This window comes from Somniosus microcephalus, chromosome 12, assembly GCF_052327205.1.
Source record: "Somniosus microcephalus isolate GS21.2 chromosome 12, FLI_Smic_1.0, whole genome shotgun sequence".
In the NCBI taxonomy this organism is placed as follows: domain Eukaryota; kingdom Metazoa; phylum Chordata; class Chondrichthyes; order Squaliformes; family Somniosidae; genus Somniosus; species Somniosus microcephalus.
The window spans coordinates 193989659-194014495 of NC_140998.1; the positions used below are offsets into that span (position 1 = coordinate 193989659).

The 24837-nt window shown below is 50.0% G+C and overlaps 2 protein-coding genes across 2 annotated transcripts in view; one reads left to right on the forward strand and one right to left on the reverse strand.

Moving 5' to 3' along the window:
- LOC147109830 (uncharacterized) overlaps positions 1-24837 on the forward strand; it is a 127747-nt gene that overhangs the window by 79409 nt on the left and 23501 nt on the right. The window lies entirely within an intron of this gene.
- LOC147109831 (uncharacterized) overlaps positions 1-24837 on the reverse strand; it is a 296962-nt gene that overhangs the window by 9199 nt on the left and 262926 nt on the right. Inside the window, exon 3 of the mRNA XM_086003892.1 lies at positions 13512-13859. Coding sequence (XP_085860018.1) covers positions 13512-13859 — 348 coding nt within the window. The remainder of the gene's footprint in view (positions 1-13511; positions 13860-24837) is intronic.

A 24837-nucleotide genomic window follows, 5' to 3' on the forward strand; every position in this document is an offset into this window, starting at 1 on the left:
GGGGGGGAAGAGAGAGCGAGTGGGGGGGGGGAAGAGAGAGCGAGTGGGGGGGGAAGAGAGAGCGAGTGGGGGGAAGAGAGAGAGAGCGAGTGGGGGGAAGAGAGAGAGAGAGCGAGTGGGGGGGAAGAGAGAGAGCGCGAGTGGGGGGGGAAGAGAGAGAGAGCGAGTGGGGGGAAGAGAGAGAGCGCGAGTGGGGGGAAGAGAGAGAGCGCGAGTGGGGGGAAGAGAGAGAGCGCGAGTGGGGGGAAGAGAGAGAGAGCGAGTGGGGGGAAGAGAGAGAGAGAGCGAGTGGGGGGAAGAGAGAGAGCGAGTGGGGGGAAGTGAGAGAGAGCGTGTGGGGGGGGAAGAGAGAGCGAGTGGGGGGGGAAGAGAGAGCGAGTGGGGGGGAAGAGAGAGCGAGGTGGGGGGGAAGAGAGGGAGAGCGAGTGGGGGGGAAGAGAGGGAGAGCGAGTGGGGGGGAAGAGAGAGCGAGTGGGGGGGAAGAGAGTGCGAGTGGGGGGGAAGAGAGAGCGAGTGGGGGGGAAGAGAGCGAGTGGGGGGGAAGAGGGAGAGCGAGTGGGGGGGAAGAGAGCGAGTGGGGGGAAGAGAGAGAGAGCGAGTGGGGGGGAAGAGAGAGCGAGTGGGGGGGAAGAGAGTGCGAGTGGGGGGGAAGAGAGAGCGAGTGGGGGGGGAAGAGAGTGCGAGTGGGGGGGAAGAGAGAGCGAGTGGGGGGGAAGAGAGAGCGAGTGGGGGGGAAGAGAGAGAGCGAGTGGGGGGGAAGAGGGAGAGCGAGTGGGGGGGAAGAGAGCGAGTGGGGGGAAGAGAGAGAGAGCGAGTGGGGGGAAGTGAGAGAGTGTGTGGGGGGGAAGAGAGAGAGAGCGAGTGGGGGGGGAAGAGAGAGAGAGCGAGTGGGGGGAAGAGAGGGAGAGCGAGTGGGGGGGGAAGAGAGAGAGCGAGTGGGGGGGAAGAGAGGGAGAGCGAGTGGGGGGGAAGAGAGGGAGAGCGAGTGGGGGGGAAGAGAGAGAGAGCGAGTGGGGGGGAAGAGAGAGAGAGGGAGTGGGGGGGAAGAGAGAGAGAGGGAGTGGGGGGGAAGAGAGAGAGAGCGAGTGGGGGGGAAGAGAGAGCGAGTGGGGGGGAAGAGAGAGAGCGAGTGGGGGGGGAAGAGAGAGAGCGAGTGGGGGGGAAGAGAGAGCGAGTGGGGGGGAAGAGAGCGAGTGGGGGGGAAGAGAGAGCGAGTGGAGGGGAAGAGAGAGAGCGAGTGGAGGGGAAGAGAGAGAGAGCGAGTGGAGGGGAAGAGAGAGAGCGCGAGTGGGGGGAAGAGAGAGCGAGTGGGGGGAAGAGGGAGCGAGTGGGGGGGAAGAGGGAGCGAGTGGGGGGGAAGAGGGAGAGCGAGTGGGGGGGAAGAGAGAGAGCGAGTGGGGGGGAAGAGAGAGAGCGAGTGGGGGGGGAAGAGAGAGAGCGCGAGTGGGGGGGAAGAGAGAGAGCGCGAGTGGGGGGGAAGAGAGAGAGCGCGAGTGGGGGGGAAGAGAGAGAGAGCGAGTGGGGGGGGAAGAGAGCGAGTGGGGGGAAGAGAGAGAGCGAGTGGGGGGAAGTGAGAGAGAGCGTGTGGGGGGGAAGAGAGAGAGAGCGAGTGGGGGGGGAAGAGAGAGCGAGTGGGGGGGAAGAGAGAGAGCGAGTGGGGGGAAGTGAGAGAGAGCGTGTGGGGGGAAGAGAGAGAGAGCGAGTGGGGGGAAGAGAGAGAGAGCGAGTGGGGGGGAAGAGAGAGAGCGAGTGGGGGGGAAGAGAGGGAGAGCGAGTGGGGGGGAAGAGGGAGAGCGAGTGGGGGGGAAGAGAGAGAGCGAGTGGGGGGGGGGAGAGCGAGTGGGGGGGGAGAGCGAGTGGGGGGGAAGAGAGAGAGCGAGTGGGGGGGAAGAGAGAGAGCGAGAGTGGGGGGGAAGAGAGAGCGCGAGTGGGGGGGAAGAGAGCGCGAGAGAGACTGGGGGGGAGAGAGAGCGCGCAAGAGCGACTGGGGGAAAGAAGAGAACGACTGGGGGGGGAAGAGAGAGCGACTGGGGGGGGAAGAGAGAGCGACTGGGGGGGGAAGAGAGAGCGACTGGGGGGGGAAGAGAGAGTGACTGGGGGGGGAAGAGAGCGACTGGGGGGGGAAGAGAGAGCGACTGGGGGGGGAAGAGAACTCTCTCCCCCCCCTCTCCCTCACACTCCCACCCCCCCCCCTCTCCCTCACACTCTCCCCCCCCCCTCCCTCACACTCCACCCCACTCTCCCTCACACTCCACCCCCCCCTCCCTCATACTCTCCCCCCCCCCCCCCCTCACACTCCTCCCCCGCCCCCCTCTCCCTCACACTTCCCCCCCCCCCCCCCACCTTGAGCTGAGCGGCGGCCGGCGCCGGGAGCGGGAGAGTGGGCTCTCGCGGGCGGGCGGCGCAGGCGCGGTCAGGGAGGGAAACCCGGCGGCCGTTGGCAAGCAGCTCGAGCGGGAAACTTCGGGCGGCCCGCCTGCGCTCCGGCCCCGGCACCGTCAAACCTCCCCGGTTTTTCCGGTCCCGCACTCACGGGAAGAGAGAGAGAGAGAGAGAGAGGGGGAAGAGGAGAGAGAGAGGGAAGAGGAGGAGGAGAGAGAGGGAAGAGGAGGAGAGAGAGAGAGAGAGAGAGAGAGGGAAGAGAGAGAGAGGGGGTGAGGGGGAGGGGGGGTAGGAGGTGGGGGGGGTGAGGGAGGTGGGGGGGGCGGGAGGGAGGAGGAGGTGGGGGGAGGAGGGAGGAGGGGGGGGAGGGGAGGAGAGGGGGGGGAGGGGAAGGGAAGGGAGGGCCCCCGCAGAGGGTCGCGCCCCGAGGGTCGCGCCCCCACCCCCCGAGGTGAAGACCGACGATTGCGGCTGTGCGAGATGGCCGGCGGGCCCGGTTGCCAGGGTAACCCTTGACGCTCAGCAAGCCCCGCCCCCCGGCCGAGCCAGAGAGAGGTGCCGCATCTCAGCTCCTGCTGCGCACGCACCCTTTAGTAAGGTAGCGGCGCTGGGCTGAGGCCCGCCCCTCCAGCCTTCGAGTGGGGCCGGGAGGTGCGTAGCTCGGGCGTGGGTGCGGAGGAGAAGCCGAGACTTCGAGGCCTACCTGGAAAAACGGGGAAGATTGGCCCGGCGGCACACGCCAGCAACCCGGCGTACGATTGGTTGAGCTCGAGGTCGCTCTGTCGCTAATGAGCGGAACGTTAAGGTTTTTCAGATACCGCGGGCGCGATTTTAGCCCGGCCGAAATGTAAATACGTTTAAAACCATTTTGGAAAGGTAAGCTTTCTTTCGACGTAACGCACGCATAGGTACGCCCTGTAACTTTCGAGCGCATAGCCGGACAAGCACACGTGCAGACAGACAGACAGACAGAAGGACAGACAGACAGATCGACTGATTTATATATATATACATTATATATATCAAGCGCAAGAGGATAACCAGGGAAAGGGTAGGGCGCATTAGGGACCAAAGTGGCAATCTGTGTGTCGAGCCAGATGATGTAGGCGGGGTTTTAAATGAATTTTTTGCATCTGTGTTCACTATGGAGAAAGACGATGTAGACATAGAAATCGAGCAAGGGGACTGTGATATACTTGAACATATTAGCATCGAGAGGGAGGAGGTACTAGTGGTTTTAGCAGGCCAAAAAGTGGATAAATCCCCAGGCCCGGACGAGATGTATCCCAGGCTGCTGTGTGAGGCAAAGGAGGAGATTGCAGGGGCTCTGACACAAATTTTCAGAACCTCTCTGGCCACAGGGGATGTACCAGAGGACTGGAGAACAGCTAACGTAGTACCATTATTCAAGAAGGGTAGCAGGGATAAACCAGGGAATTACAGGCCAGTGAGCCTAACATCTGTGGTAGGGAAATTATTGGAAAAAATTCTGAGGGACAAAATTAGTCTCCACTTGGAGAGGCAAGGATTAATCGGGGATAGTCAGCTTGGCTTTGTCAAGGGTAAATCATGTCTGACCAATCTGATTGAATTTTTGGAGGGGGTGACTAGGTGTGTGGATGAGGGAAATGCTGTGGATGTGGTATACATGGACTTCAGTAAGGCTTTTGACAAAGTCCCGCATAGGAGACTGGTCAAGAAGGTAAGAGCCCATGGGATCCAGGGTGCCTTGGCACGTTGGATCCTAAACTGGCTGAGTGGCAGGAGGCAGAGGGTGATGGTCGAAGGTTAATTTTGTGACTGGAAGCCTGTGTCCAGTGGGATACCTCCGGGATCGGTGCTGGGTCCCTTGCTGTTTGTGATCTACATAAATGATTTGGATGAGAATGTAAAAGGTATGATCAGTAAGTTCGCAGATGACACGAAAATTGGTGGGGTGGTAAATTGTGAGGAGGAAAGCCTCAGGCTACAGGACGATATAAATGGGTTGGTCAGATGGGCGGAAAAGTGGCAAATGGAATTTAACCCTGAAAAGTGCGAGGTGATGCGTTTTGGATGGACAAATAAGGCAAGGGAATACACAATGAGTGGTAGGACACTAGGAAGTACAGAGGGTCAGAGGGACCTTGGTGTACATGTACATAGATCCCTGAAGGCAGCGGAACAGGTAGATAAGGTGGTTAAAAAGGCATATGGGATACTTGCCTTCATTAGCCGAGGCATAGAACATAAGAGCAGGGAGATTATGATGGGGCTGTACAAAACGCTGGTAAGGCCACAGCTGGAGTACTGTGTGCAGTTCTGGTCGCCTCACTATAGGAAGGATGTGATTGCTTTGGAGAGGGTGCAGAGAAGATTCACCAGGATGTTACCTGGGATGGAGCGCCTCAGCTATGAAGAAAGACTAAACAGGCTGGGGTTGTTTTCCTTGGAGCAAAGAAGGCTGAGGGGGGACCTGATTGAGGTGTACAAAATGATGAGGGGCATAGATAGGGTAGATAAAGAGGAACTTTTCCCCTTTGGGGGGTCAATAACAAGGGGGTATAGATTCAAGGTAAGGGGCAGGAGGTTTAGAGGGGATTTGAGGAGGAACTTTTTCACCCAGAGGGTGGTTGGAGTCTGGAACTCACTGCCTGAAAGGGTGGTAGAGGCAGAAACCCTCACAACATTCAAGAAGCATTTGGATGAGCACTTGAAATGCCATTGCATACAAGGCTATGGACCAAATGCTGGAAAATGGGATTAGATTGGACAGGGCTTGATGGATGGCGCAGACACGATGGGCCAAAGGGCCTCTTTCTGTGCTGTATAACTCTATGACGGTGAAGAGTTTCGAAACAACAGTTCTTCCTGTAATTGTGTTTCTGTAGGGGTGAGCACTGTTAGAGTGTAAAATGGTCACTCATCAGCCTCAGGCCAATGGCAACAACAACAGCAACTTACATTTATATAGCGCCTTTAACATAGTAAAATGTCCCAAGACGCACTTCACAGGAGCGATTATCAAACAAAATCTGACACAGATCACGTAAGGAGATATTAGGGCAGGTGACAAAAAGCTTGGTCAAAGAGGTAGGTTTTAAGGAGCATCTTAAAGGAGGAATGAGAGGTAGTGAGGCGGAGAGGGTTAGGCAGGGAATTCCAGATTGTAGGGCCTGGGCATCTGACGGCACAGCCGCCAATGGTAGGGCAGGAGACTTGGGGATCCGCAAGAGGCCAGAATTGGAGGGGCGCAGAGATCTGGGAGGGTTGTAGGGCCGGAGGAGGTTAGAGATAGGGAGGGGGCGAGGCCATGGAGAGATCTGAAAACAAGGGTAAGAATTTTAAAATCAAGGGGGGAAAAATTGAGTCACGCCCCCTTTGGAGTGCTAACTTCGCCAGGGCGCTACTCCCGGAAAAATTAGCACCCCCGCGGCCGAAATTGAGCGGTAGCGCCCCAAGAGGGAAGCGGGCGCTACTGGAAGCGTCCTGCCTCCCTCTTGGGGAGCTGCAAGGGAATATTGCAGCGTGACATGCCGCAGCGCCACACCGTGGTATTCCAGGCCTTCCTCCCCTTCTTAAAGGGGAGGGGCTTTGCGCAGCGCGACCCGGGGCCCAGCTGAGCCACCGGAGATCGGAGTGCCAGCAAAAGAGCCCGGTACGCAAGAGAAGTGCCGAGCTCATAGAGTGCAGTCGGCACTCCGCGGGGGAGTGGGGCGGGTCAGGAGGCCGGGGATGGCAGTGGAGGCAGATGCTGGCAGGCGACCAGCAACAAATATGGCCGCCCGGCACCTCGCCATTAAATAGCGTGGGCCCGGCCGCAGGTAGGTTCCCCCTGACCCCGTCGGACATAGCGTCGGTAAGTCAGGGGCGCTACGGAAGATCACTGCCGGGGCACGAACGGGGCGCTACGCACGCTGATGACGTCATCGCCGGCGGCGCAGCGCTGCGGGGCGCTAATGGTTACCACTGCCGCTAACCTCCCACTGAATTCCGCACCTGGGCGCTAATTGCTTTGGGCCCCATTAGCCCCCTAAGAGGCGCAAAGCAACCGAATTTTTCCCCCACGGTGTTGCTGGACTGAGTGTCAATGCGGGTCAGGGAGCACAAGGGTGATGGGTGAAGGGGTCTTGGTGCGAGTGAGAATACAGGCAGCAGAGAGTTGGATGAGATTAAGTTTATGTCGGGTGTAAGATGGGAGGCGAGCCAGCCGAGCATTGGAACAGTCAAGTCTTGAGGTAACAAAGGCCTGGATGAGGGCCGCCAATGAATTGGAATACCTTGGGCAGCGAGAACATGCCCCCGCTGGAATGACCACAGGGCCCCCGCACCCCGAGCACAGGCCCTTTAGAAAACCTGGATCAAGCCAAATCCCGGCGCAGAGGCCGAGCCCAGGTTTTAGCTCCCTCTGTCCCGCCAGCGTGTGGGAGCAGAACCTCAGCCCCTAACATAATCGTCGCCCCGCTGCCGAGTTTCGCAGCTTATTGGATTTCAGCTTCCAGGTGGGTCTTTAACCTTTACTTGAACTGCAGAGCAGCAAGATGATCTTTCAGGTAAACTTCACATCCTCTGGATCGAATCCCCTCCCCATTACAAAATGCAGAACTCCTTCAGTACTGTTCTGGTGTATCCGCTTATAGTTTGGTGTGGACTTATAAGAATTAAGAACAGTTTTAAGCCATAGGGCCCCTCGAGCCTGCTCCGCCATTTAATAAGATCATGGATGCTCTTGTACGGCAACTCCACTTTCCCGCCCTATCTCCACATCCCTTGATTCCCTGGGTGCCCACAAATCTATCGATCTCAGCCTTGAATATACTCAATGACTGAGCATTCACAGCCCTCTGGGGTAGAGAATCCCAAAGATTCACCGCCCTCTGAGTGAAGAAATTCCTCCTCATCTCAGTCCTAAATGGCCGACCCCTTGTCCCGAGACTGTGACCCCTGGTTCTCGACTCTCCAGCCAGGGTAATCAGCCTCTCAGGATCTACCCAGTCAAGCCCTCAAAGAATTTTATACATTTCAATGAGGTCACCTCTCATTCTTCTAAACTCCAGAGAATATAGGCCCATTCTACTCTCCTCATAAGATAGCTCTCTGATCCCAGGAATGAGACTCAGAGGCACAAGCCCTGCCAAACCCTACCAACCCTGCCAACCCTACCAACCCTGCCAAGCCCTACCAACCCACCAACCCTGCCAAGCCCTACCAACCCTGCCGAGCGCTACCAACCCTGCCAACCCTGCCAAATGCTACCAACCCTGCCAATATTCAAGTGATTACTGCCCAATGCCTCTTTTTCCCTGCAATTCTTTGATAACTTTGTTGGGGTCGTTTTAACCAATAAAAGTAACATGGGGTTATAGTCATAGTAAATGTTTCAGGTAGGAGAACACCTTCGGCCCATCTAGTCCACCTATCCACAGTATCCCATTGATGCATGACCCTGGACCCCATGTGTTGCCAAGAACCTGCCTGGTTCCTTCTTAAAACCCATTAAGGTGTCTTATTCCACCACCCGAGCCAATAACTGTGGTGTATGTAACTCTTCCACCTTTAAGAGAACTATTTTAAGAGATGCACTACTTTATCTTGGCTGCTGTATACTGTAATACCGGTGGTGACCACACCGGTATATAAGTGCTGTGTAATGATTTATTGGGCAGTTCAGCCCTGACCTTCGACTAGTAAAGACCTGTTAAAGTTATTCTTGTGGTCTGTGTGCAGTGATTCATATTAACCATAACTGGAACACACAGACTTAACAGTGGCGACGAGTACGATCTTACCCTGCGGCAGAGATACATCCAAGGCAGTTTAAAGGGCATCGAGAAGAGGCATCCGCCCTCATCATCCTGCTGAGAAAAGACTCGGGTCTGAAGAGCAAGGAAGAATCCTGACACGAAGCCTTCCATCAGCAACAGGCAGTGATCATCCCTTCTATCACGGTGGTGGGTAAGCCGATCAGCGACGAGCAGCAAGTTGGCCACGTTGGCTATGAAGTAGGGGAGAGAAAAACGGAGGATATAAGGGCGGAGAACTCGACCATGGCCGGGGAAAAGAGCCGGACAGAAGTCAGGGCCAGAGGCGCTGAGACTGGGGCAGCGTAAGGCACGGGAGCCGTGGTGAATGCAAACGCAGCCGGTGTAAAAGACTGGGCTGCAAGTGGGCTGGGAGATGCAACAGCATCGAGAGAGAGCTCGACCGCGACCGGGGAAAAAGGCCGGGCAGCTACCGAGGCCGCGAGGCGCAGGATAAAATAAAATTTAAAAAAATAAAAAACCGCGGAGAACTCAGCCGCAGCCGGGGGAAAGGACCGGACTGCAAGGGGCTGGGAGGCACGATTTGAGAACCGCTGGGGAGGGCGAACGCAGCAATACAGCAATCGCCATTACAGCCAGCGGGGGAGAAAGGCAAACGTGGGAAGCCGCCATTTTCATAGGCGGGGGAAGAAGACAAGCGCGGGAAACCACCATTTTGAAAAAAAAATAAAAGAGAAATTTCTTTTTTGTTTCTCAAGAAGATTGCGAGGATGCCTAAGCGTGGTAACATCAACGATTTCGATCCCGATGTTGAAGATTGGGCCACGTATGTAGAACGCATAGAGATTTATTGTAAGGCAAATAAAATATCAGATGAAGATAAAGCACTAACCTTACTAAACTCAATGGGTGCGAAGACATACGGGCTATTGAAGCATCTTCTATCACCAGCTAAACCGGCGGGTCAGGCTTTCGCTAATATTGTTGCTGTCCTGAGAAATCATTTGAACCCCACACCGCTGATGATAGCGGAACGATTTAAATTTTATGCGAGAACGCAACTGAAAGAGGAAAGCAACGCGGAGTATTTAATTGAACTGCGTAAGCTAGCGAAATACTGTCAGTTTGGGGAAAGACTGACAGAGGCACTGAGAGACAAATTCGTGTGTGGATTGTCGAAAGAAGGAACACAAAAGCGGCTGCTTGAAGAGAATGATCTTACACTTGATAAGGCTGTCACTATTGCAGCATCGCACGAAGCCGCAGTGAGAGGCACTGCGGAAATGCAGCTGAAGGCAGCGGTACTCAGCGTAGATCAAATGGCTTTGGGTACAGCGAAATGTTATCGTTGTGGAAAGACAACACACGATCAGAACCAATGCTGGTTTAAAAATCAGGAATGTAGAAAATGTCGCAAGCTTGGTCACATAGCTAAAGTATGCCGGTCAGGAAAGAAGACCAGCAACAAAAAGTCACCGCAGGAAAAGTGCAGAAAGGTACATAAGGTGGCTGAGAAGAGTTCAGATGAACAGAATTCGGATTCAGACTCCAACAGCAAGGAACTGGGTAGTCTGAGAATTCACAATGTGAGTAAGGAAGCTGACCTACAAACTATCTGGGTCACACTTCAGATAGCAGGAGTCCAAGTGAAGATGGAATTGGACACCGGATCGGTGTTGACGGTCATGAATAAGCAAGATTACAAAAGGTTATTCACACATATTCCCCTACGGGATACGAAGATAGTATTGCAGACATACACGGGGCAAAGAGTATACCCCATCGGAAAGGTGGTACACAAGGGCAAAGAACACCAAGGAATGGACTTATATGTACTACCTGAGGGAGGTCCACCACTTCTGGGACGGGAGTGGATCAGGAAAATAAATATGGACTGGCACTCCCTAAAAGCAATAACGGGAGATTCCGGAAAAAAAGATGTCAAACCTGAACGATTGTCCAGAATATTGGATGAGGGCATATGCAGCAGTGACAGTGACAAAGCAGAGAGTGAGAACTCGGTGAAGACAATCAGCTCAGACTCTGGAACTGATGATGGTAAGACCAGCCCATGTGCAAAAGACAAGTCTAAAATGGACTTGCAGACTAATGATGGAAAAACGAAGGAGTGCATAAATGCTTCAGAAGAGAACAAAGTATCAGAACAGAATTCCACTGAACAACAACAACATAGTTTGACAGAGAATTCTGAGTCTGTCCAGTCTACAGACATGCACATTTCTGAGGGCACTGCTGATTCAAAGAATGAAAAAGAATTGCTAACCAGAAATGAAAAGGAAAGTAAATCTGATAAACAAGTCACTCTGGTCCTGGATTCATTAACTCTCAATGGAGCAGTAGATTCTACCAATAGAAAGTCAAAGAGAAATTCTGATTCGGGTAGCATATCTGCATCCGATAGCGTTGACTTGAACATTTCCCTTTCAGGTGATCTCTCTTTAAACAAGGAAAGTGGCTCTCTATCAATACGGGGTAACCAAGCATACAACAAAACTCTGAAACGAACTAGAAAAATTGTTGTCGATGGAGTGGAAGTGAGTGTCACTACTTCAAAGATTATTGGTGAGGATGAGAAGGAAAGCTGAGGAAATGCGATTCCTAAGGCGGCAGGAGCTGCGAGAGTTGCGGTTGCTTCAGAAGGAGGAACACCGGGCTCGAACTCAACTCAATTTCAAACTACAACAGCAATTAGAACAAATGATTCGCCGTTTTGAGCAAGAGATGAATGCAAGGAAAAAGTTCTTTGACACAGAGTTGGAGAATCTGGAAAGACAGCAGAAGCAGCTGATTGAGAAAATGGAACAGGAACACACAAACCGTCTGCGCGATGAGGCCAAACGAATCAAAGCTGAGCAAGAAAGGGAATATGTCAAATTCATCGATCAGTTGAAAGCTAAGAAGAAAGAGCACCCTTTTGTGAGCAGTGTCAGCAGTAATAAGCCACTCAGGGAATTGGTGGCAGAGGCAATAGCTGAAGTGATGGAGGAAATAGAAGACAATAGAGAGGAAGCAGAAGATGATGACTCATCTGAACCATTATCACCCCTACCAGGTCACGCACGTGGTCCCTCCAAACTGAGCCAAATCAGTCTGGAAGCAGAAAAACTTCCCAAGGTACTCGAGCCTTTAGAAGTCAACAATGCTGGTTCTGAAGTTACGAAAGTTCAAGCTGTTAAGTCCAGTGAAGGACTATTAGATGAGTCACCCCAGCAACGAGAACCAGAGACCCCTGAAAGGCGCTATCCGTCTCGGATCAGGAGGCCTCCTCAGAGACTGAATCTGTGAACTGTTTTTACATGAAGTTGTGTATATATGTTATGTTATGTTAATGGGGAATATATAATGTTAAGCTAAAAAGGGAGGATTGTGGTGTATGTAACCATTCCACCTTTAAGAGAACTATTTTAAGAGATGCACTACTTTATCTTGGCTGCTGTATACTGTAATACCGGTGGTGACCACACCGGTATATAAGTGCTGTGTAATGATTTATTGGGCAGTTCAGCCCTGACCTTCGACTAGTAAAGACCTGTTAAAGTTATTCTTGTGGTCTGTGTGCAGTGATTCATATTAACCATAACTGGAACACACAGACTTAACAATAACCTGCTCCACATACTCACCACCCTTTTAGTAAAACAGGTTTTCCTGCAATTCCTATTGTTTTTGGTTGTCCTTAATTTGTAGGTCTCTGTACACGGGAGAAAATCAGCCATGGCTACAATTTATCCAAAATTTTTCCTACTCTGTCAGTCGTCAACCTGTGTGAATAAATCAGGAGCGACTGTGCCAGGCACGATACGCGAGTGTGCGACACAGGGTAAAATTAGCCCAGTGAATTTATCCTGTTAAAATGGATCTAATTATTGAATCAGAGAATCTCACAGCACAGAACGAGGCCATTCGGCCCCTCGTGCCTGTGCCGGCTCTTTGGTAGGGCTGTCCAATTAGTCCCGCTCCCCCTGTTCCTTCCCCATAGCCTTGCAATTGGTTGCCTTTTCAAAGAAACGGTAGCGTAATGGTAATGTCACTGGGCTAGTAATCCAGAAGCCTGGGCTAATGATCTCAGAGACGTGAGTTCAAATCCCACCACGGCAGCTCGGGAATTTAAATTCAGTTCATTAAATAAATCTGGAATAAAAAGCTAGTATCAGTAATGGTGACCATGAAACTATTGGATTGTCGTAAAAACCCATCTGGTTCACTAATGTCCTTGAAGGAAATCTGCCGTCCTTACCTGGTCTGGCTGATATGTGACTCCAGACCCACAGCAATGTGGTTGACTCTTAACTGCCCTCTGAAATGGCCTAGCAAGCCACTCAGTTGTAACAAACCGCTATAAAACAAAATAATAAAAATGAAACCGCACGGACCACCCGGCATCAACCTCAGCACCGGCTACGGACACGGCAATGGCACACCCAGCCCAGTCGACCCTGCAAAGTCCTCCTCACCAACATCTGGGGACTTGTGCCAAAATTGGGAGAGCTGTCCCACAGCCTGACATAGTCATACTCACAAAATCATACCTTTCAGCCAATGTCCCGAACTCGCCACTGGTCTAGGTGAGTGCAGCTCCAACAACACTCAAGAAGCTCGACACCATCCAAGACAAAGCAGCCCGCTTGATTGGCACCCCATCCACCACCTTAAACACTCACTCCCTCTACCACCGGCGCAGTGTGTACCATCTACAAGATGCACTGCAGCAACTCGCCAAGGCTTCTTCGGCAACACCTCCCAAACCCACGACCTCTCCCACCTTGAAGGACAAGGGCAGCAGGCACATGGGAACACCACCACCTCCAAGTGACCCTCCAAGTCACACACCATCCTGACTTAGAAGTATATCATCGACCCTACATCGTCGCTGGGTCAAAATCCTGGAACTCCCTCCCTAACAGCAGTGTGGGAGCACCTTCACCGCACGGACTGCAGCGGTTCAAGAAGGCGGCTCACCACCACCTTCTCAAGGGCAATTAGGGATGGGCAATAAATGCTGGCCTTGCCAGTGATGCGCTGATCTCATAAACGATTTTTTTAAAAAGTATTTATTCAAATCCCTTTTGAAAGCTACTATTGAATCTGCTTCCACCGCCCTTTCAGGCAGCGCATTCCAGATCATAACAACTCGCTGTGTAAAAATTCTCCTCATCTCCCCTCTGGTTCTTTTGCCAATTCTCTTAACTCTGTGTCCTCTGGTTACCGACCCTCCTGCCAGTGGAAACAGTTTCTCCCTATCTCCTCTATCAAAACCCTTCATGATTCTGAACACCTCTATTAAATCTCCCTTTAACCTTCTCTGTTCTAATCTGTGTGCTCAGGTGAGGCCACACATCACTAAATGCAATGAAGACTTCCACATACCCAATACTTCCAAGGTAACTTCACCCGATATGCTTCCGTTGGGGTATGTGGTGAACTGACAGCAGTAGACGCCGGCATCGGTTCTCCTTAAATCCCAAATTACCAGCGTGGCATCGCGGCGAGAGGGATTTTTGAAGTGAAGCCGTCGAGGCTCAGGTTGCTCCGGGTAATTGATTCCATAAATTGGATTGTACAGTGCCAGGGTTTTCTTCCCACCCATCTTCCTCGCCCAGGTGACCTGGACCACTTTTAGATCTTCTTGTGACGTTTGTAACTGACACGGGAGTATCACTTCCAGTCCCACGTAGCCGGTAGCAAACTCCTCCACATTCAGTTCCCCAGCATTGTCTAGTGAGAAACAGAAAATAAATCCAAACACTTTCACTGCCCCCAGTGTTATTTGAATTACAAGAGCCCAATCGCAGCTATTTTTATCTCTGCACATTTAGTTAGCTATTAAATCAGCTGTTAAGTGGCAAACTATTTTGCTACTTAAGCAACTTCTGATGTTACCAGCAGCAGTCCAATTTTGCCTTTACTCCTTACACGCACTGTTTGAACTACCAGCTTTGGCTGCCTCTGGTATAATTTGTTATGAAAGCGTATTTACAGTACGGCAGAATACCATTCATCTCAATGAGCCTGTGCCAGCTGTTTCAGAGACCAATCCCAAACTAATCCCACTGCCCCGCTCTCTCCCCACAGCCCGGTATCAATCCCAAACTAATCCCACTGCCCCGCTCTCTCCCCATAGCCCTGTATCAATCCCAAATTAATCCCACTGCCCTGCTCTCTCCCCACAGCCCGGTATCAATCCCAAACTAATCCGACTGCTCCGCTCTCTCCCCATAACCCTGTATCAATCCCAAATTAATCCCACTGCCCCGCTCTCTCCCCATAGCCCAGTATCAATCCCAAATTAATCCCACTGCCCCGCTCTCTCCATAGTCCAGTATCAATTCCAAACAAATCCCACTACCCCACTCTCTCCCCATAGCCCGGTATCAATCCCAAACTAATTCCACTGTCCTGCTCGCTCCCCATAGCCCTGTATCAATCTCCAAACTAATCCCACTGCCCACCCTCTCCCCATAGCCCTGTATCAATCCCAAACTAATGCCACTGCCCCGCTCGCTCCCCATAGCACTGCATCAATCCCAAACTAATCCCACTGCCCCACTCTCTCCCCATAGCCCTGTATCAATCCCAAACTAATCCCACTGCCCCACTGACTCCCCACAGCCCTGTATCAATCCCAAACTTATCCCACTGCCCCACTCTCTCCCCATAGCCCTGTATCAATCCCAAACTAATCCCACTGCCCCGCTGACTCCCCATAGCCCTGTATCAATTCCAAACTAATCCCACTGCCCCGCTCTCCCCCATAGCCCTGTATCAATCCCAAACTAATCCCACTGCCCCACACTCTCCCCATAGCCCTGTATTAGTTCTCAAACTAATCTCACTGCCCCGCTCGCTCACCATAGCCCAGTATCAATCCCAAACTAATCTCACTGCCCCGCTCTCTCCCCATAACCCTGTATCAATCCCAAACTAATCCCACTGCCCTGCTCTCTCCCCATAGCCCTGTATCAATCCCAAACTAATCCCACTGCCCTGCTCTCTCCCCATAGCCCTGTATCAATCCCAAACTAATCCCACTGCTCCACTCTCTCCCCATAGCCCTTGTAAGGGGGGCATCTATTAACTGATTTAAGGTAATTTACCTGGTCAGGCAGCTTTGCCTGCACTCTGACCAATTTCCAATAAACCAGTTTTCAAACAGTGGTTTCGAATTGCTGCCCCACCTTCCAGTTCTGACAAGAGGACTTATAATTAATGATATATTAAAACGAACAAGTGGTTTTGATGTGAGAAAGTCAAACTTTTATTAAACTAAAGAAACTATAATCAAATATTAAACCATACCACACGAGCACAGTAATTACAGTAAAATTGCTTAAATGGGGGAAAACAGACGGCAAAAACGAGGGGTAAGTAACTACAATGTTCATTAAACAATCTTAGCAATATCCCCTTAATTACCATCCCCTAACACCTTACTAGGTTGCTTTGCTGAGGAATCAGAAAACTCTGCTCACATGTGGTCCAGTGAAGTGAGAGAGAGAGAGAGGAAGTAAAAAGAGAGAGCGATAGCCTCTCAGGAGCTATCATATATACCTTGTGAGCCCCCTCCCCCCTCTGCTGTTTGCCTGTCTGGGAAATTCACACTCAAAAAGTTCCAATTCACAAGAGAAAAGCTGTGATTGGCTAACTCAAAGTGGTTGGACTGGGTTAGAGTCTGCACTGTGGGGCCGAAATGATCCTGCCCACATCCGGAGTTCACCTGGGCTAAAACAAAAGAGAATGCAACAGCCCTATTGTCCAGAATGCTAGGTGATTTAAACACATTCAATGCTTAAATGGTTCCCATTCAAGATCTGGTTCCGCAGTTTCAATGTCTCATTGACTGAGAGTGCTCCTTGAATGCTGTGTAAACATAGCAGTTACAAATCGATTGTCTTGCGGTCAGTTCTCAAGTGGGCAATTGCTTAAGTCAATAAACAAACCTTGCCTCTGAAGAGAAAGGGGAACCTCCCTGTTTTGATTGACAGGTCTTTCACACAGACACATTACAAGCTGTACAGGCTTTTCAAACCCCACGGTTCTTGGCCAATGCTTTCTGTGGCCATTTTAAAACCTTTGTGATTGCCCAAAATCCAGGGAACGATTTTATTAAGATGTACTGTCTCAAGGTGTGTGAATATTTTCCACAGAATTCCTCGACTCCTGTGTTGTCCAGGTTCTTTCCATCTCAGAGCAGTCTTTTTGCGGTTGTAGGCACATTTTAAAACATTGTAGACAAGTCACATCACCCAATTCTTCGTCCACGATGTGGACCAATCTTTTCAATCTTCAGGGAAAATTAGAGGAAATTTTGCGACCCCTACACCCTGTATTAATCCCCAAACTAATCCCACTGCCCCGCTCTCTCCCCATAGCCCTGTATCAATCTGCAAATGAATCCCACTGCCCCGCTCTCTCCCCACATCCCTGTATCAATCCCAAACTATTCCCAGTGCCTCGCTCTCGCCCGATAGCCCTGTATCAATCCCGAAACTAATCCCTCTGCCCCGCACTCTCCCCATAGCCCTGTATCAATCTCAAACTAATCCGACTGCCCTGCTCTCTCCCCATAGCCCTGTATCAATCTCAAACTAAACCCACTGCCCCGCTCTCTCCCCATAGCCCTGTGTCAATCCGTAAACTAATCCCACTGCCCCGCTCTCTCCCCATAGCCCTGTATCAATCCCAAACTAATCCGACTGCCCTGCTCTCTCCCCATAGCCCTGTATCAATCTCAAACTAAACCCACTGCCCCGCTCTCTCCCCATAGCCCTGTGTCAATCCGTAAACTAATCCCACTGCCCCGCTCTCTCCCCATAGCCCTGTATCAATCCCAAACTAATCCCACTGCCCTGCTCTCTCACCATAGCCCAGTATCAATCCCAAACTAATCTCACTGCCCCGCTCTCTCCACATAGCCCTGTATCAATCCCAAACTAATCCCACTGCCCTGCTCTCTCCCCATAGCTTTGTATCAATCCCAAACTAATCCCACAGCCCCGCACTCTCCCCATAGCCCTGTATTAATCCCCAAACTAATCCCACTGCCCCGCTCTCTCCCATAGCCCTGTATCAATCCCCAAACTAACCCTACTGCCCCATTCTCTCCACATAGCCCAGTATCAATCCCAAACTAATCCCACTGCCCCGCTCTCTCCCCATAGCCCTGCATCAATACCAAACTAATCCCACTGCCCCGCACTCTCCCCATAGCCCAGTATCAATCCCAAACTAATCCCACTGACCCGCTCTCTCCCGATAGCCCTTTCTTAATCCCCAAACTAATCCCACTGCCCTGCTCTCTCCCCATAGCCCTGTATCAATCACAAACTAATCCCACTGCCCCGCTCTCTCCCCATAGACCTTTATCAATCCCAAACTAATCCCACTGCCCCACTCTCTCCCCATAGCCCTGTATCAATCCCATACTAACCCCATTGCCCTGCTCTTTCCCCATAGCCCTGTATCAATCCCAAACTAACCCTACTGCCCCGCTGTTTCTCCATACCCTGTATCAATCCCAAACTAATCGTACTGCCCCACTCTAGCCCTGTAACTCTCGATCAATCCCAAACTAATCCCACTGCCCCGCTCTCTGCCTATAAACCCTCGATCAATCCCAAACTAATCGCACTGTCTCTCTCTCGCCCTATAACCCTCGATCAATCCCAAACTAATCCCACTGCCCCACACTTGCCCTGTAACCCTCGATCAATCCCAAACTAATCCCACTGCCCCACTCTCTCCCTGTAACCCTCGATCAATCCCAAACTAATCCCACTGCCACGCTCTCTCCCTGTAACCCTCGATCAATCCCAAACTAATCGCACTGCCCCGCTCTCTCCCCATAGCCCTGTATCAATCGCAAACTAACCCCATTGCCCCGCTCTTACCCCATAGCCCTGTATCAATCGCAAACTAACCCCATTGCCCCGCTCTTACGCCATAGCCCTGTATCAATCGCAAACTAACCCCATTGCCCCGCTCTTACCCCATAGCCCTGTATCAATCGCAAACTAACCCCATTGCCCTGCTCTTACCCCATAGCCTTGTATCAATCGCAAACTAACCCCATTGCCCCGCTCTTACCCCATAGCCCTGTATCAATCACAAACTAACCCCACTGCCCCGCTGTTTCTCCGTACCCTGTATCAATCCCAAACTAATCCCACTGCCCCACTCTCTGCCTGTAACCTTCGATCAATCCCAAACTAATCGCACTGTCCCACTCTCGCCCTGTAACCCACAATCAATCCCAATCTAATCCCACTGCCCCACTCTCTCCCTGTAACCCTCGATCAATCCCAAACTAATCCCACTGCCCCACTCTCTCCCTGTAACCCTCGATCAATCCCAAACTAATCCCATTGCCCCGCTCTCTCCCTCTAACCCTTGATCAATCCCAAACTAACCCCACTGCCCCACTCTTTCTCCATAGCCCTGTATCAATCCCAAACTAATCGCACTGCCCCACTCTCTCCCCATAGCCCTGTATCAATCTCAAACTAATCCCACTGCCCCGCTCTCTCCCCATAGCCCAGTATCAATCCCAAACTAATCCCACTGCCCTGCTCTCTCCCCATAGTGCAGTATCAATCCCAAACTAATCCCACTGCCCCGCTGTCTCCCCATAGCCCTGTGTCAATCTCAAACTAATCCCACTGACCCTCTCTCTCCCGATAGCCCTGTCTTAATCCCCAAACTAATCCCACTGCCCTGCTCTCTCCCCATAGCCCTGTATCAATCCCAAACTAATCCCACTGCCCCACTCTCGCCCTGTAACCCTCGATCAATCCCAAACTAATCCCACTGCCCCACTCTCTCCCTATAACCTTCGATCAATCCCAAACTAATTGCACTGTCCCACTCTCTCCCTGTAACCCTCGATCAATCCCAAACTAATCGCACTGACCCACTCTCGCCCTGTAACCCTCGATCAATCCCAAACTAATCCCACTGCCCCACTCTCTCCCTATAACCCTCGATCAATCCCAAACTAATCCCACTGCCCCACTCTCACCCTGTAACCCTCGATCAATCCCAAACTAATCCCACTGCCCACTCTCTCCCTGTAACCCTCGATCAATCCCAAACTAATCACACTGCCCCGCTCTCTCCCCATAGCCCTGTATCAATCCGAAACTAATCGCACTGCCCCGATCTCTCCCTGTAACCCTCGATCAATCCCAAACTAATCCCATTGCCCCGCTCTCTCCCTATAACCCTCGATCAATCCCAAACTAATCGCACTGCCCCGCTCTCTCCCCATAGCCCAGTATCAATCCCAAACTAATCCCACTGCCCCGCTCTCTCCCTTCAGCTCCTCACTGTGGCAACATATCCCGTGCTCCAATAATCGCGTATCAAGAATGTTTCCTAACCTCTCTCCATAACATCATACTGACAAATTTAAACTCATGACTCCCCATCACTGACTCTGAAGGCTTAAAACTTTATACTTTCAAAATATGCTGTGACAATTTTTACGTGCAAATTTGCACCAAGAGTCAGAGAACCATAGAATGATACAGCACAGAAGGAGGCCATTCGGCCCACCGTGTCTGTGCCGGCTCTTTGCTAAAGCTATCCAATAAGTCCCAGTCCTCCTGCTCTTTCCCCAAAGCCCTGTCATTTTTTTACTCTTCAAGTATTTATTCAATTCCCTTTTGAAAGTTATTATTGAATCTGCTCCCACCGGTCTTTCGGGCAGCACATTCCAGATCACAACAACTCGCTGTGTAAAAAAAATGTTTTCCTCATCTCCCCTCTGGTTCTTTTGCCAATCACCTTAAATCTGTGTCCTCTGCCACTGGAAGCTGTTTCTCCTTATTTACTCTATCAAAACCCTTCATGATTTTGAAAACAGCTATTGATTTGCTTCCAAACGTTCTCTGCTCTAAGGAGAACAATCCCACCTTCTCCAGTCCCTCCACGTAACTGTAGTCCCTCATTCCTGATACCATTCTAGTAAATCTCTTCTGCAGATACTTCTTAATGTGTGGTGCCCAGAATTGATTGAAATACGCCAGCTGAGGACTAACCAGTGCACATTAGAAACAAGAAGATATATTTTGTATGAGGAAAAGCATTTTTCTGTCATTGAGAAACACAATGTAGAAACCTGCCGAAGTTTAGTTGCATTGCCTCTATCCCGTTAATGTATTAAACTTTAAATATCTAAAACTTACCAGGTGGAACGAGAGTTAAGAAGTAGACAGCGTAGAAAAGTGCCTCCATCGTGATATATTATCAATGTGTATGACTCAGGACTGTAGTATTTTGGAAAACTAGTTCCTTAAAAAATCAGCAGCGTTTGGTTAGTCAGCCTTGTGAAAGGACCAAAAATATAGGACATCATCAAATCTTGACATAAAGTTACCTCAAAGCGTAAATGCTCAGCTGTCAATCCCAGCAAACTGCAACAGCAGAATTTTGGGTTGTTTAGGAGGCAAACTGCAAAACGATTCAACAGGAACCATTACTGTTATATATAGTGTGTGTGTGTGTCTGTGTTTGTGTCTCTCACCCCCAACAGGAGAAGCTTTAGCTGGACTCCTTGCTCTTACCTGTCTCCATCTGTCCATATTTGCCACACATGCTTTCTTTATTGCTATCGTTGTCAAGTGAACATAAGAAATAGGAGCAGGAGTAGGCCATTCGGCCCCTCCAGCCTGCTCCGCCATTCAATAAGATCAGGGCTGATCTTCCACATCAACTTCACTTTCCCGCCCCATCCCCATATCCCTTGATTCCCTTCGTATCCAAAAAACTATCAATCCCAGTCTTGAATATGCTCAATGGACTCAGCATCCACAGCCCTCTGAGGTAAAGAATGCCAAAGATTCACATCCCTCTGAGTGAAGGAATTTCTTATCATCTCAGTCCTAAATGGCTGACCCCTTATCCTGAGACTATGATCCCAAGTTATAGACTCTCCAGCCAGGGGAAACATCCTCTCAGCATCTTCTCTGCGAAGCCCTCCAAGAATTTTACACATTTCAATAAGATCCCCTCTCATTCTTCTAAATGCCACAGAATATAAGTCCATTCTACTCATGTGAAGAGAGGTGAGTGAAATATAATGCCTTGCAGTTTTAATGGCTGATGGTGAATCATTGAACACACTTTGATGTTACATTTGTCATGACCACGTTATATCTGTCTATTTTACAATGTTTCTTTACTTGGCACAGGAAGATACAACAGTGCTGTATTTCAGTTCAACCTCTGGCCACCGTCTGCGAGCCATCATATGTACACAACGTTAGTCAGTTAAAAAACATATTTTGATTTTGTTTCAGGAGTGAAATTAGTATTTTTTTCTGTTCCTGTTAACGCTTCCAATGTTCCTTCTCAACTGTGTGGAGAGAGACACCAACAGAAGGGAGAGAGGGAGGGGTTAGATAGGATGACATAGGATGCACAGCACAGAAACAGGCCATTCGGCCCAACCAGTCAATGTCGGCGTTTATGCTCCACTCGAGCCTCCTCCCGTCTTTCCTCATCTAAATCCAGCAGCATAACCCTCGATTCCCTTCTCCCTCATATGCTTGTCTAGCCTCCCCTTAAATGAATCTCTACTATTCGCTTCAACCACTCCCTGTGGTAGCGAGTTCCACATTCTCACCATTCTTTGGGTGAAGAAGTTTCTTCTGAATTCCCTTTTGGATTTCTTGGTGACTATCTTACAGTGATGGCCTCTAGTTATGCTCTTCCTCACAAGTGGGAACATTCTCTCTGTACCCACTCTATCAAAATTTTTCATAATTTTAAAGTCCTCTATTAGGTCACCCTTTTTGCAAGAGGAAAAAGACCCAGCCTGTTCATCCTTTCCTGATGTATATACCCTCGCATTTCTGGTATCATCCTTGTAAATCTTCTCCAACCCTCTCCAGTGCCTCTATATCCTTTTAATAATATGACGACAGAGAGACACCAGCAGAGGGAGATAGAGAGCGGTGTGACTGAGTACAGTGATACAGAGAGACACCAGCAGAGGGAGATAGTGAGAGGTGTGACTGAGTACAGTGAGTGATACAGAGAGACACCAACAGAGGGAGATAGAGAGAGGTGTGACTGAGTACAGTGAGTGATACAGAGAGACACCAGCAGAGGGAGATAGTGAGAGGTGTGACTGAGTACAGTGAGTGATACAGAGAGACACCAGCAGAGGGAGATAGAGAGAGGTGTGACTGAGTACAGTGATACAGAGAGACACCAGCAGAGGGAGATAGAGAGAGGTGTGACTGAGTACAGTGACACAGAGAGACACCAGTAGAGTGAGATAGTGAGAGGTGTGACTGAGTACAGTGAGTGATACAGAGAGACACCAGCAGAGTGAGATAGTGAGAGGTGTGACTGAGTACAGTGAGTGATACAGAGAGACACCAGCAGAGGGAGATAGAGAGAGGGGGACTTAGTACAGTGATACAGAGAGACACCAGCAGAGGGAGATAGTGAGAGGTGTGACTGAGTACAGTGAGTGATACAGAGAGACACCAGCAGAGTGAGATAGCGAGAGGTGTGACTGAGTACAGTGAGTGATACAGAGAGACACCAACAGAGGGAGATAGAGAGAGGTGTGACTGAGTACAGTGATACAGAGAGACACCAGCAGAGGGAGATAGTGAGAGGTGTGACTGAGTACAGTGAGTGATACAGAGAGACACCAACAGAGGGAGATAGTGTGAGGTGTGACTTTGTACAGTGAGTGATACAGTGAGACACCAACAGAGGGAGATAGAGAGAGGTTTCCACTGTTTCCACAATATTGCCGAGAACAGACTTTAACAACAAAACAACTCGTGAGATAAATGCCAGCATAGCAAGAGACTGTGAATTAAAACACAACGTGCACCTGGCCCAACACCCCACCCTCAATGTGGAATGTCTTCATGACCACGCCCATATCCACAGGAAATGAATATCGATCTTTGCTAAAGCCCTGAAGGACGTCGCTTTTAACTGGGTCCATACCCAGACTCCAGGAGGACACCCCCCGACCACCAGAGATCAGCGGGGTACATACCAGGACTACTACAGAGACCACCACCACACCAACCGGGACCAGAGAGGATCCCCATGCACAACAACAATATCAAACCTGCACCACTCCTGTCCTACAGGGGAACAGGACCGCCCCCAACCAGACAGAGGGAGAGATGCACAGGGTGTACGCAATACCTCAGGCAGAGACAATCCATTAAGAGACACTAGGCAGACGTGCAGCAGCATCTACTTCCGCCTTATGGATCAGAAAATGAAAGGACTAGTTACTAGAAATAGTTGTAACCAAGTAGTATTAGCATTTATAGACAATTGAGATGATCTTTTTTTCCCCCATTTAGACACGACAAACACATATCATTCTTTAACCTATCATAGTAAAAGACCAAACTTAACATGAAATCCTTATATATTTTGACCTGGAATATCCAAGGTCTACGCTCTTCAGTGCTCAACGTGAAGAGTAGGACCCCAGAGTTCATAGATGAAACTAAAGATCTGGATATTATCATTTTACAGGAAACTTGGTATAGAGGAGAAGGACACACTGGCCGTCCCCAAGAGTACACAGAGCTGGTGGTCCCCTCCAATAAATTGCCAGGAGTAACCCAAGGCAGAGACTCTGGAGGCATACTGATTTGGTTTAAAACAGAGCTTAAGAATTGCATCAAATTTATAAAAAAGGACAAAAACCACATGTGGCTCAAAATTGAGAGGGGGATTATCTCTAACACTCAAGATGTTTTCATTTGCGCACTCTATATCCCCCCAATGGAATCCCCGTACTTTAAAGAGGACACCTTCTCCAACATTGAGAGGGAGATTATCCAATTCCAGGCCCAGGGGAATGTGTTGTTCTGTGGTGACCTCAATTCAAGAACTGGTGAAGAACCAGACTTCACCAATAATCAGGGAAACAATTACATATTTGGGAATAACCACTTCAATATCCCTTCCCATCCATACAGGCATAACTGTGACAAACAGACAAATACTAATGGAAAACAGCTCCTGCAGCTCTGTCGAAGCCTGAGTCTGTACATTGTCAATGGTAGGTTCATGGGAGACCTCCTAGGAAGATCGACCTATTGCTCACCTCTTGGCTGTAGCACCGTAGACTATATGATTATGGATTTGGACCCATCCTCTTTCAGAGCATTCACAGTCAAACCACAAACAACACTGTCAGACCACAGTCAAATTACTATGTATCTTAAAAAGACAGAAACAACCAACACAGAAACACAACCCAGTAAGCTGTACAACATCAAAAAATCGTACAGATGGGCCAAAAACAGCACGGAAAAATACCAGAAAGCAATTAGCAATCAATCAACTCAAGCTCTCTTGGACACCTTTCTGGAAAACATATACACTCACAATAAAGAAGGCGTAAACCGGGCAGCGAATAACCTAAATAATATTTTTGATAATTTGGCAACAAGGTCAAACTTGAAAGCTCGCAAGAACAAACCCAAAACAAAAAACTATGAAAAATGGTTTGACCCAGATTGCCATAACATGAGGAAAAAACTTAGAAAAATATCAAACCAAAAACACAGACAGCCAGAAAACGAGGAATTACACCTTACGTATTGTCAGACACTAACACAATACAGAAACACACTCAGAACCAAAAAAGAGCAGTATATTAAGAATACACTCAGCTCCATTGAGGAATCCATTGATTCCA